The following is a 14,335-nucleotide window of genomic DNA, read 5'->3' on the forward strand; positions in this document are numbered from 1 at the left end:
GTGTATGTAGACATGCGGGAAATCGATGCTTCGACGTTTTTGATTGGGTGGGCCTCAGTGGACAGTGATTGAGCGCACACACACACACACACATTCTCTCATCACACTCCGCTGCTCAGGCAGGAAAGAGCGTTTTGCTGCTGCTGCCGTTTCTCAACTACTTCCTTCCTGTCTTAACGCCTTATTTTAGTCCCGTGAAGCGGAAAGAGAAGAGAGTGATCGTGTAAGACTGAGACAGAGAATGGGAGAACAACAACCGTAGATGCTGGCTTGTGTGACACCTCACTGGCTGACCACACCTCCTACACTACCACTGTGGCATTGTGAAGGATTGGAATGATCCATCTTCTGCCTCTCCCTACTGTACCTTGCTGAATGGTTAAGTCCACCTCACCACTCCTCCAGCCGCCCCCCACCCCCTCCACTGATCCAGCCCATCCACCCGCTCTTTTCTCAGGCTCCTCCCTAAAACACACCTTATGCAAATGTCACAGCTTTCCGTGAGCAGCAGGCTCTGTTTACACAGCCATCCGACCACAGCCGGTTCTCCTGTTGTGCTCAAACAAGGTGTGTGTGTGTGTGTGTGTGTGAGGCGGAATGCGCGCTCAACGTTTTGGAGGGAAGAGCCAGTGTTCATTTGACTCTGAATGTGAAGAGGAGAACTTCTACTGCTCTAAAGGTTTCTACTTTGCTCAGAGAAAAGGAGTGTGGCACAGATTCCAGGAGAGGTGAAAGCGACGAGAACATTCTGCTCTTAGTTTTGTTTGGAAAAACTCCTGCACCTCTGTGAAAGGGGGAGAGAAAACAAAGGAGGATATTATTTTTTTGTACGTGGGGGATAGCATGGCGTGCTCTGCTCATAATCTCTGCTAGAGGAGAAGGACTGGGATTTTACGAGGGAAAGCGATCCATAAAAAAAGCACATTTTGAATCTAACAGACCTTTCCTCAACTAAAGCCTGTAGCTTCTGTAGTAGAATCTACAGGTAGATAGCTAGCTCCTGTCCTGTGGACAGCCCTGCTGGCCCTGTGCTATGCTGGAGAGCCCACTGGCCCAGCCACGCTGCAGAGCTCCATACCTGAGGTTGATTTAGGCTGAGCGGGAGGGAGAGAGCGCTCCAACATGGAGCTGGACCACCAGCGAAACAGGGAGCCCTGTCTCTCCCCGGCGGCGTTTGTTAACCAGGTGCAGTACTCCAACATCCTGGAGGGGAGATTCAAACAGCTGCAAGGTAAGAGCTTACTAATAGTCTGGCTCTTCCCTGGGGCAGGCTGGATTAACACTTATTCTGGTGGCTCCTAAACCTGCTGGAATAAGAAATGGAAAGTCTGTAGAGCTTTTTGGCTCCTGATGTAATATGTTATTGAGGGTTAGAGTGCAGAAAGTCCATCCAAAAGTCCCCAGTTTAGAGAGATGAAGAAATTACTCCCGCAAATCTTTTTTTTCTTCTTCCTTTATTCCTGTTGTGCGTGGTCAGCTCTGACCCCACACCGTGTCTCCGTTTTGTGTGGCCTGTGTTTGAGTATAGCGCAGGGGGCTGTGTAGCTCCAGGCTCCTGTCCCAGGTCTGGCCTGTTCAGGGTAGTTAGAAACACTGGCTGGCCCGACAGATCAGCTCCAACTGATCACCAGGCCACCTGGCCCTCCATATCCAATTACAGGCCTCCGTCAGTGGCCTAAGCCATGCGTGGTCATGGGCACGGAAGTCACAGTTGCCATAGTAAGAAACACAATCAGACGAGTACAACCCAATAGCTGGTTCAAATTGTTCAGGGTAAAGGTTTGAAGTGTTTACCCAGCAGCGATCCATTCCACGGGGCAACCCCTTGTGTAGATCTGGTGATCCCCCTTTTCAATAGAGCCATTATAAGGTTGAGGTGCTGTAGCAGACTAGCAGTAAGGATCAGTATGGGTTACTGGGTATTTGGTTTGTTTATTTTGTCTATCTGGGTGGGTGGGTGTGTGTGTGTGACCAGGTGTGCCTGGCTCCTTTTGAGCTGCACACCTCCCTAGCATGTGGCCATTAGGCAGGGTTAGATTAGCAGAAGTGCGATGCAGTCAGTCAATGAAGTTATCACTAAAGAGCATTGTGTTTCATCTGTTTGTTTTTTTTACTCTTAAAGATTTTAAGAAACGCCGTCTGGGATGGAGCATTTTCAAGGAGTTGACTTGTGGTGCAAGTCCACACACCCTACATGTTTGATATTCTTTGTGCTCGAACGATATTTCACCTCCCGGATTGGGCAATCTGCCCAGTGTCACTAAGGCAGACGCGCAGGGTTTCGTTTTATTTGACTTGAAATCCCCCAGGGTGTCATGACCTCCTCCTTCCACTGTTCAGTCTGTTTGAGGTCACCCCCCTTTTTTACCAGCCAGTAGGATCTTTCTCCATGATAAACCTGTTTATCTGTTTGCTTCTCGTGTTCAAAGAAAGTGTTCTGTGTCTGTGACACTCATTCCATCTGCTGGTAGGTGCTGGTGTATCCAAGCTAAGCTTTGGGTACAGGGTCTACACATTGACTTTAGGTGGAGATAAGAGTTATGTAGTGCACGGTGGGGGTATACTATCTTACATGCCCCTTCACTTGAAAAGAGGGAGCCTAAATCCCACCAATCAGTGTGAAGTTCAGCGTTAAGGAGTGGTAGCTCTGCGCCTAGCAGGATCCTCCTCTCTTTCAGATGGCTTGTGTAAAGTCTGAAATTTGCCTCTGAGTCTGACCTTTTTTTGTCAATCATCTCATCTCCAAACAGGAGCTCAGTCTGCTGATGCCAGACGAGATGTACACATCACTCGCATACCGCTCGCATTCACTTCACCCACATACCCAAAGATATGAGGTGACAGCATTTAAGTCAACTGTTGACAAACTATTTATTCTCTTAACAGAGCAGCCTGCAGTCTAGACCTATAGCAAGGCTGATCAGAAATGTATGAATGGGGTTTTCTGCCTAGTCCCGATCCTTCCCACTCTGCCTCCCGATCCCACCTCACCAGTCCTCTGTCTGTCCATGGCATCGCCACCACCCACCCCCTGTAGACACACTTAGGCACCACACTAGTAATTCCGGTCTGACTGCACTTGAGGCTTATGCTTCTTCCTCCCTCTGTTCTTCTCTGACTGGGGACAGGAAAACTGGCCTGTCTGCTGGGACCGCAGCAGTGCGATAAGACACAGCGATATATTTGATTGACATCGGTACACCATAGTTATCGTGTTAATAAAGGCGTCACTGAAGTGATAGGTATGGTATGCTAAAGAAACGGAATGTTTCCTCATTCTTGTTGCGTCACCGTCCCTCAGGCGGTGTGTTTTGCGTTCAAACATGGGGATCAGTAGGCCGTAGGTCACACAGGACAGGAATGTTCGAACCAGTGATAGTCTTTGAGAATTATTTGTGCCACCGTCGTCATTAGCCAATGTAGCAGGGCACATACAGTGCCTTCGGAAAATATTCAGAGCCCTTGACTTCTTCCACATTTTGTTACGTTACAGCCTTATTCTGAAATTGATTAAATGAAACATTTTCCTCACACACAATACCCCATAATGACAAAGCTAAAAACATATATATATATATATATATTTTTTTACAAATGCATTAAACATAAAAAACAGAAACCTTATTCACGTAAGTATTCATACCCTTTGCTATGAGACTCGAAATTGAGCTTAGGTGCATCTTGTTTCCATTGATCATCCTTGAGCTGTTTCTACAAATTGATTGGAGTCCACCTGTGGTAAATTCAATGGATTGGACTTGATTTGGAAAGGCACACACCTGTCTATATAAGGTCCCACAGTTGACAGTGTATGTCAGAGCAAAAACCAAGCCACGAGGTCGAGATAGGATTGTGTCGAGACACAGATCTGGGGAAGGGTACCCAGAAGTGTCAGCAGCTTTGAAGGTCCACAAGAACACATTGGCCTCCATCATTTTTAAATGGAAGAAGTTTGGAACCACCAAGACTCTTCCTAGGGCTGGCTGCCCAGCCAAACTGAGCAATCTGGGGAGAAGGGCCTTGGTGAGGGAGGTGACCAGGAACCCGATGGTCACTGTGACAGAGCTCCAGAGTTCTTCTGTGGAAATTGGAGAACCTTCCAGAAGGACAACTATCTCTGCAGCACTCCACCATTCAGGCCTTTATGGTAGTTGCCAGACAGAAGCAACTCTTCAGTAAAAGGCAAGTGACAGCCTGCTTGGGGTTTCTCAAAAGGCACTTAGACTCTCAGACCATGAGAAACTAGATTCTCTGGTCTGATAACACAAAGATTGAACTCTTTGGCCTGAATGCTAAGACGCGTCTGGAGGAAACCTGGCACCATCACTACGGTGAAGCATGGTGGTAGCAGCATCATGCTGTGGGGATGTTTTTCAGTGGCAGGGACTGGGAGAGACGAGTCAGGATTGAGGCAAAGATGAACAGAGCAAAGTACAGAGATCCTTGATGAAAACCTGCTCAGGACCTGACTGGGGTGAAGATTCACCTTCCAACAGGACAACAACCCTAAGCACACAGCCAAGACAATGCAGGAGTGGCTTGTCCTTGAGTGACCCAGGCATAGCCCGGACCTGAACCTGATCGAACATCTCTGGAGAGACCTGAAAATAGCTGTGCAGCTGTGCAGCAACACTCCCCATGCAACCTGACAGAGCTTGAGACGTTAGGTTAGTGTGTGTGTGTGTCTACACTTTGTGTAGCCGTTAGTGATGATGCTAATGAAAACCTTCTTATGGTAGAGATCTAAAGATGTATCCAAAAACCTTTTTTTCCAACGTTAACTACAAAGTAGCATGAATTTGCATGAATCCAGTGGCTATGTATTCTTTCAAACTCAGCAATAACATGAGCGCTACAGGAAACATCGCTAACCAAACAACCACAGTCTCTTGCTTGTGCGCACTTGCATTAACTTCTTTGGGGTACCCCCCCCCCCTTCTCAATTTCCACCTAAAGACATACCCTAATCTAACTGCCTGTAGCTCAGGCCCAGAGGCAAGGATATGCATATTCTTGGTGTCATTTGAAAGGAAAGGAGAATATAACACAATAGATCTGGTAGAAGAAAATACAAGGGAATAAACATACATTTTCTGTTTTTTATTGTTGCTGCATCATCTTTCAAATGACCAAGAACAACCAAACATACTGATAGGACCCTGTGGATGATTTGAATGAAGAACATAAGATGGCAACAATAGCTGAGCAAAGTTTTGGACAAAACTTCAAAAATGAGCGAGCTACATGACATTGAGCATTAAGTCACCCAGGTGTCCCACACAAATGTACCCAAGTGGCCGAATTGGTACAGTGATACATTTTGAAGGAAAGAACTATATACAAAATAAATTAATTAATGAATAATAATAAAACAAACAATTAACAAGGGTAACTATTTACTTATTTTCTATTTACAATATTGTGAAGAACCTCAGTCCTCTACACAATATTGTGCTGCTGTTGCCATGGCCCATAGCAGTCTCTTTCTGCTGTAAAGCAAAGGCTTACTGAACAGGTTGTGCAGGTGATGGGGCATTTCCTGTGACAAAGGGCACAACGACTTCTGCTTACTGTGCCCTTTTTGCCCTGAGACACATTCATGTCTGCAGAGATGAATCTGGGCAGGTGAACACCACTGGTTGGAGCAGAAGGGACAGAGGTAGAGGGGACAGAAGGTGCTACAGTGGACTTGCTGTAGCTAGCAAGCTCCTGGATGAGCTGCTAGCTGTGAGATGGGGGGGCTGTCCACAGCTCTTAGCCATTTCCTTCTGGAGGATGAAGGCATTCACCACAGCAATGTCAATGAAATGATAGAAAAATGTCTTGTACCATTTCATGGTCTTGTGGAGAACATTGTAGTATCCTATCAGTGCATCTGACAGGTCCACACCTCCCATGCCCTTGTTGTAGTCCTTCACAGCAGCTGGAATGGGGATATTTTTTGTGGTCCATGACCCGGCACCGTCCTTCACACGCCTGACGACGTGATCTACACTGAAGGACTTGTGGATACTGGAGCACATGACCACCTCTGGTATCCATCCACATCACAAAGAGCAGGCCATCTTCACGGATGGTACCCCGCTCAGCCCGCTTAGGCATGTCGTTCACCTTTGTCTTTGGAAATCCCACTCTGTTTGTCCGAATGGTGCCACAAGCCTACACATCCTGCTTCTTCAGCTCTGTAAACAGGGTAGGGCTTGTGTAGAAGTTGTCCACAAACAGTTTGTAGCCCTTCCCCAGCAGTTGAAAATCCAATAACTCCATAACGGAATCATAACTCAGTCCATTACCGGTAGCAAAACTGTTTTTCCCCTCATAAACAAAAAAATTGCAAGTGTAGGCACACAGAATCAGTCAAAACAAACAGTTTGTAACCCCATTCGGTTGGTTTGTTACGCATGTATTGTTTGAGGCTGATTCTGGCCTTTGGGGCTACCATCCTCTCATCGATGGACAGGTTCTGGGCGGGCTGAAAATAGGTCTTGCAGGCCTCAACGATGTTGGGGTAGAGAGGTTTGATTTTGCACAGCCTATCAAACCTTGGTGTGCCTCTCTTCTTGTCATTCTCCCCATCAACTTCTGGGTCACTGATGGGAAGCGCCCGTGAGATAGTCAGAAACCTTTTACAAGACATGACAGTCATGGGGAAAGGCAGTTGATAGAGAGCTGATGTTTTCCAGTAGTCCCCCCAGCCCCATGTAAATGACCATTGGAAAGTAGCAGAAAAGGTCTGACATGGAAATGATCTTCCATGCCTCTTTCTTTCCTGCCTACACCCGTACTGGTGTTCGACACCAAGGAATCAACAACTGACGAGGTGAAAAACAGTTGAAAAAGTTGAAGGGGGCTGTACTTTGCAGTCATGTCTAGTTGAGGTCCTGGCTGCATTTTGGGTCTAAAAACTGGTGGATTTGGTTCCACATCTTCTAACACAGAGTGCCAACGACCCTCTGGCCCTCTGTCTGCAGGTTTCTCTCTTCCCCACCTCCTCTTCTTTGTCACCGACTTCACATCTCTAGATGGCCGGGTAGGTGTGGAGCCGGAGACAGCGGGGTCCTGCTGGATGAACCAGCTTCCGAGGGAGATGGACACCTAGACATTGGCGGCTCATAATCAGAATCACTGCCACTATGAAAGCTTTTTAAAAATCAGTAACAATACTTTCACGTATGAACCCTGTAATCAACACTTAAAATAAACAGATACAGTGGGGCAAAAAAGTATTTAGTCAGCCACTAACTGTGCAAGTTCTCCCACTTAAAAAGATGAGGCCTGTAATTTTCATCATAGGTACACTTTAACTATGACAGACAAAATGAGAAATTTTTTTTTCTCCAGAAAATCACATTGTAGGTTTTTTTTTAATGAATTTATTTGCAAATTATGGTGGAAAATAAGTATTTGGTCACCTACAAACAAGCAAGATTTCTGGCTCTCACAGACCTGTAACTTCTTTAAGAGGCTCCTCTGTCCTCCACTCGTTGCCTGTATTAATGGCACCTGTTTGAACTTGTTATCGGTATAAAAGACACCTGTCCACAACCTCAAATAGTCACACTCCAAACTCCACTATGGCCAAAACCAAAGAGCTGTCAAAGGACACCAGAAACAAAATTGTAGACCTGCACCAGGCTGGGAAGACTGAATCTGCAATAGGTAAGCAGCTTGGTTTGAAGAAATCAACTGTGGGAGCAATTATTAGGAAATGGAAGACATACAAGACCACTGATAATCTCCCTCGATCTGGGGCTCCACGCAAGATCTCACCCCGTGGGGTCATGTCCAGGCCAATCTGAAGTTTGCTAGAGAGCATTTGGATGATCCAGAAGAAGATTGGGAGAATGTCATATGGTCAGATGAAACCAAAATATAACTTTTTGGTAAAAACTCAACTCTTCGTGTTTGGAGGACAAAGAATGCTGAGTTGCATCCAAAGAACTCCATACCTACTGTGAAGCATGGGGTGGAAACATCATGCTTTGGGGCTGTTTTTTTTGCAAAGGGACCAGGACGACTGATCCGTGTAAAGGAAAGAATGAATGGGGCCATGTATCGTGAGATTTTGAGTGAAAACCTCCTTCCATCAGCAAGGGCATTGAAGATGAAACGTGGCTGGGTCTTTCAGCATGACAATGATCCCAAACACACCGCTCGGGCAACGAAGGAGTGGCTTCCTAAGAAGAATTTCAAGGTCCTGGAGTGGCCTAGCCAGTCTCCAGATCTCAACTCCATAGAAAATCTTTGGAGGGAGTTGAAAGTCCGTGTTGCCCAGCAACAGCCCCAAAACATCACTGCTCTAGAGGAGATCTGCATGGAGGAATGGGCCAAAATACCAGCAACAGTGTGTGAAAACCTTGTGAAGACTTACAGAAAACGTTAGACCTCTGTCATTGCCAACAAAGGGTATATAACAAAGTATTGAGAAACTTTTGTTATTGACCAAATACTTATTTGCCACCATAATTTGCAAATAAATGTATTAAAAATCCTACAATGTGATTTTCTGGATTTCTTTTCTCATTTTGTCTGTCATAGTTGAAGTGTACCTATGATGAAAATTACAGGCCTCATCTTTTTAAGTGGGAGAACTTGCACAATTGGTGGCTAAATACTTTTTTGCCCCACTGTGTGTGTGTGTATATATATATTATATATATATATATATATATATATATATATATATATAGAGTACAGGGAACATAATCACTATGGTGAAGGGCTGTTCCATTCCATGTTTATGTCAAATAAATTTAAAAATATATATATCACACACACACACACACAATATAGCCAATGTATACTTTACACATTTCATTACAGATATTTTTACATATTGGAAATAAAATAAGAAAATCTTTCAAAAAATCTCAAATGAATAATATTTGATATTATTAATTTCCAACAATGACATTAGCATTAGAGTTTACCAATCCAGCATGGCATCCTCGCCATGCAGAAACATGTCTTCTGCCTGGGAGTCAAAACTAGCTTCGCTGAAAAATTAATCTTCCTGAAGCACCTCGGTCTCGCTGTATCGATCTATTTCCTCTATCATTTGGGTTAAATCTGTATACCTAGACTTTGTTTTAGCTTTTCCTGATTTATTCGGCATATTTTAAACATATAAACTTGTTTGAAAATGCTATTGAATATGTACTGCTATGCATAACACCCGTGGCTCCGTCAAGTAGGATTTGCAATGGTGAATGAACCTCTTTTACGCCAGAGTTTACGACAAAGGCTGGTCTTCAAACGTATAACCATTACATATTGCCGTTTACCTCTGCTCATTGGCGATCTTCCAAGCTAGATTTCAAGATGATCATTGGGCCAAAATACAGTCAATCAACGATAGACCGGTCCTACCATTGGTGCGCAATGATGTCATTGATTGGTGTCTTCAAATCGGTTTGTTTCGGTCAATTACGTCCCGGGAAAATAACCATCAAGTATGGTTGTGTTACTAACAACCAGAGGATTGCAATGAAAGCAACCATGACTGGATAAACGTTTGTTTAGTCTGTGTAATTACCACGAACGCATCGTCCAAAGTTGAATGAGACGGAAATCATGACGCAAGCGGTTTACAAATGTTTCGTGTTAGGCTATAAAAATGGATTTTATCAAACAAAATGAACATTCACTGTGTAGTTAGGACACTTGGCATTGCCACCAGAGGAAGATCTTCAATGATAAGCTATTTATTTTATTGTTATTTCTAACTTTCATGACGCTAATGCTTGGTTGGAAAATGCTAGTAATACTTGTGTGTGCGGGGTGCAATCCTCAGATGTTTGCTTTCGTAGTAACAGCTTTTTGAAATCTGATTAAGACGTTCATCTTTTAAACGACGTAAGATACATGTATTTACAAGAATGTTTACGATAACTATAATGTTTACTATGTATTTACAAGAATGTTTACTATAACAAATGGTGTATTTAGAATGTTAGCTCTCTGCAGTTTCACCGGATGTTGGCCTGGTGGGACATTAGCGTCTCACCCTTTAACCGCTCTAGGGTAGGTATCTACACTTCTTCTTTTATTATTTTTTTCTCCCAGATCTCAAAAGTTGTGGACTTAGAAAAACAACATTTGAGGTTCTATGAATAAGGTGAAAACGGAATTTGGGGAGAAACTCAAACGGAATCAGGTAAAAAAAATCTACCGATTTTCTAGGGCCCTATTTGCAGCTGTTTCTCACCACAGTACAGCACAAATCTGGTGAACTATGTGTTCATCATCATAATTTACATGGCAAACACGTCTTCTTTACTTGGCAAACAAAATCATCTAGTTAAAAGCCGTACTGTAACCAGCAGTAAGTCAGCCTTAAGCCCTGTTCCACTGGAGATGCCAGTCTGGGCATCTAATGGGTTCAACGCAAACACACAGGCTAAAGGATACAGTCCATCATCACTGCCTATCTCATGTTGCCATGGTGATAGGCATGGTGAATTTGGTTAGGTAGTGTGTCCGGGTCCAAAGGGTCACTGTCCCTGGTGCCAGTCACCTCTGCCTGCACTTCTGAGTAAACACTGATGTGTGCTTTAGGAGGGACTGCTCAGTAGCCATTAGTAGTGTGCCTCTATTCAACCAGAAGAAAAATAACATATACACTCATTTTAGACATCAAGACACATCTGTTGTTTTTTGGGGGTGGCGTGACAGATCTGCATATTTCCGTTAGGGGACACCACCTCTGAGGTGGGCGTGTGCAATAACCCAATTTGCCTTCTAAACAACTTTCTTTTTGAAAAACTTTTGTGATGGGTGAAGTTCGTAACAGACTGACATCAAACGTTTCATTGATGAGAAAGTTTGCAGAATCCTGGCCAAAATCCATCTCGTTTCATCTTCTCCCAACCTATTTAGTAGTGAGTTGAAACCCCAAGCGAATGCTTCACATTTATACATCCGGTAAAATGTCTGTCTCATTGTGCTATCTTTGTCTATAGGCTGGATCGGGCCTACCTGATTTTAAACACACATGAGCCACACGTCAGGCAGATGTTATCGGAGCGTGAGGTCTGGGGAGAAACAGGCTCAGAAACCGTTTCTATCTACAAGCCATCAGACTGCTGAACACTTGAACTGGACTGACCACCTGCTTTGATTCTCCACACCTTAACACACACTCATTCATTCATGCTCATTCATTCATGCTACACACACACACACAAACTCCTGTTATTATGAGTGCACAATTTAACATCTTGACGCTACCCATCTCTTTAGCGGGATAATTGTCATCAACAACCGCTGAATAGCATAGCGCCATAATATTACTAAAACTATTTATATTCATGGAATCACAAGTGCAATATTGCAAAACACAGTTTAGCCTTCTGTTAATCCACCTGTCGTCTCAGATTTTGAAAATATTTTTTACAGCGAAAGCAATCCAAGCGTTTATTAACTTCTTTGATATAGGGGGCGCTCTTTTAATTTTTGGATAAAAAACCGTTCCCGTTTTAAACAAGATATTTTGTCACGAAAAGATGCTCGACTATGCATATAATTGACAGCTTTGGAAAGAAAACAGTCTGACGTTTCCAAAACTGCAAAGATATGATCTGTGAGTGCCACAGAACTGATGCTACAGGCGAAACCAAGATGAAATTTCAAACAGGAAATGTCCCAGATTTTGAAGGCGCTGTGTTCCAATGTCTCCTTATATGGCTGTGAATGCGCCAGGAATGAGCCTACACTTTCTGTCGTTTCCCCAAGGTGTCTGTAGCATTGTGACGGCATATCATTGGAAGATTGACCATAAGAGACCACATTTACCAGGTGCCCGCTTGGTGTCCTCCGTCGAAATTATTGCGTAATCTCCAGCTGCGTGCATTTTTCCATTTGGTTCAGAGGAGAAACCAAACTGCCACGAATGATTTATCATTGAATAGATATGTGAAAAACACCTTGAGGATTGATTCTAAACAACGTTTGCCATGTTTCTGTCGATATTATGGAGTTAATTTGGAAAAAAGTTTGGCGTTGTAATGACTGAAATTTCAGGGGTTTTTCTTAGCCAAACGTGATGAACAAAACGGAGCGATTTCTCCTACACAAATAATATTTTGGGAAAAACTGAACATTTGCTATCTGAGTCTCCTCATTGAAAACATCCGAAGTTCTTCAAAGGTAAATGATTTTATTTGAATGCTTTTCTTGTTTTTGTGAAAATGTTGCCTGCTGAATGCTAGGCATAATGCTATGTTAGCTATCAATACTCTTACACAAATGCTTGTGTAGCTATGGTTGAAAAGCATATTTTGAAAATCTGAGATGACAGTGTTAACAAAAGGCTAAGCTTCTGAGCCAATATTTATTTCATTTCATTTGCGATTTTCATGAATAGTTAATGTTGCGTTATGGTAATGAGCTTGAGGCTATGATTACGCTCCCGGATACGGGATTGCTCGACGCAAGAAGTTAAGTTTATCGATCGCTCGACAAAACATTAAGTACACTTAGCATCAAGTAGCTCGGTCACAAATCAGAAAAGCAATCAAATTAATCGTTTACCTTTGGTGATCTTCGGATGTTTTCACTCACGAGACTCCCAGTTACACATTAAATGTTCCTTTTGTTCCATAAAGATTATTTTTATATAAAAAAATACCTCCGTTTTTTTGGCGCGTTATGTTCAGAAATCCACAGGAAAGAGCGGTCACGACAACTTAGACAAATTCCAAATAATATCCATAATGTCCACAGAAACATGTCAGTTTTTTATAATCAATCCTCAGGTTGTTTTTAAAATATATAATCAATAATCTATCAACCGCAGATGTCTTTATCAGTAGGAGAGGGAAAGTCTATGGCTGTCCGAACTCTGTTGCGCGAGCAAAACTCGTGACCACCTGACGTGATGTTATCTTTCTGGCTCATTTTTCTAAATAAAAGCCTGAAACTATGTCTGAAGACTGTTGACACATTGAGGAAGCGATTGGAAAAGGAATCTGGTTGATATCCCTTTAAATGGAGCAAAGGGAGGCTATGGAACATGGAGTTTTCAAAATAGAAGCCACTTCCTGGTTTGATTTTTCTCAGGGTTTCGCCTGCAATATCGGTTCTGTTATACTCACAGACAATATTTTGACAGTTTTGGAAATTTAGAGTTTTCTATCCTAATCTGTCAATTATATGTATATTCTAGCATCTGGTCCTGAGAAATAGGCCGTTTACTTTGGGAATGTTATTTTTCCAAACATAAAAATAGTGCCCCCTAGCTTCAAGAGGTTAAACACTTGCCCCCCCCCCCCCCCCCCAATCCACCTTCCCCAAAAACACCTGTAAATATTGGACTATAATTTGTGCCTTCCTGTATTATACTTAAGATACAATGTTTATTCTGTTCTACTGAGCCATGTACTTTGTTTTGTATTCTCATCTTTTATCTCTTATTGTTGAAGGAACCAGAGAATATGCATTTCATTGGACATGTATACCATCCTTGAAAACCATTTGATAAGGCTAAACATCATTATCTGCTCAGCTGTTGACCAGATAAGGGAAATCAGAGAATGTCAGTTAGACAGGTGATAAGGGTCATTCCCACACCCCGTGGAATTGATTTGAATAAGGATCTTGCACTGTCACAGTGACTTAGTCTGACAAAATGTGAGGTTTTGATTGCGATATAGGATAACGGCGGTATGCTAGTTCCTATAGGGTAGAATGTAATGGTTAATCCCTTGGTGTCTAAGCCCTGTCTAAATCCAGGAGGGGGGGAGGGGGTATTAAGGTCATACCAAGGATCATTTAGCTATTTGATTTTGAATTGTAAGACCCCTTGAAGTATTACAAAAATATATTTAAATAATTATTTGATGAAATATTGAATTTGGCCTTACTGCTATAAAACCAGAAAAAAAATGTATTCTCAACTTTTAACAAAATCGGCGATTTGTCACATCCCTAGTTGGTAGGGCAGAGAGAAGCCATTATTGTGGTTCACTTTGTTCACAGGCAGCCTGTTGCACTGTAGTAGTGTTATTCTAATTTAGATACAGGTCACGTGGCTGTCACCCAATAGGGATTGTTCCTATTCGGAGCGTTTGAGCCCTGTGGAGTAGGTGTAAGTGTTGAGGGAATAGAAGACTTGGTCCAGTCTTCCTTCCTCGGGTCATTGACACGCTCCATTTCCTCAGCCTTTTGTTCCTTTACTTTTATTTAAGAAGTGACACTTGAGGAGATCAATTTCCCATTTTTCAGTCACATTACAGGTGTAGTAGAAGGCTCTATAGTAGGCTTATCTCTGGATTTACTAAACCTAGTCCTAGAGGCTTCCACCTTAGATTCACATTTCCAAGGTTGGGATTTACCC

General features: G+C 43.0%; 1 protein-coding gene across 5 annotated transcripts in view; it reads left to right on the top strand.

Annotated features, from left to right (window-relative positions):
- Positions 1 to 14,335, top strand: part of LOC115135592 (spectrin beta chain, non-erythrocytic 1-like) — a 98,627-nt gene that overhangs the window by 39,110 nt on the left and 45,182 nt on the right. For 2 of the 5 annotated variants that reach the window (XM_029670440.2, XM_029670442.2), the window contains exon 1: positions 522 to 1,231. The exons of the other annotated variants lie outside the window; for them this stretch is intronic. In XM_029670440.2, coding sequence (XP_029526300.1) covers positions 1,123 to 1,231 — 109 coding nt within the window. In that variant the 5' untranslated portion in view covers positions 522 to 1,122. Of the gene's footprint in view, positions 1 to 521; positions 1,232 to 14,335 lie in introns of those variants that run through there. 5 annotated transcript variants of the gene reach the window in all.

The sequence above is a fragment of the Oncorhynchus nerka genome, linkage group LG10 (genome assembly GCF_034236695.1).
Source record: "Oncorhynchus nerka isolate Pitt River linkage group LG10, Oner_Uvic_2.0, whole genome shotgun sequence".
NCBI lineage: Eukaryota > Metazoa > Chordata > Actinopteri > Salmoniformes > Salmonidae > Oncorhynchus > Oncorhynchus nerka.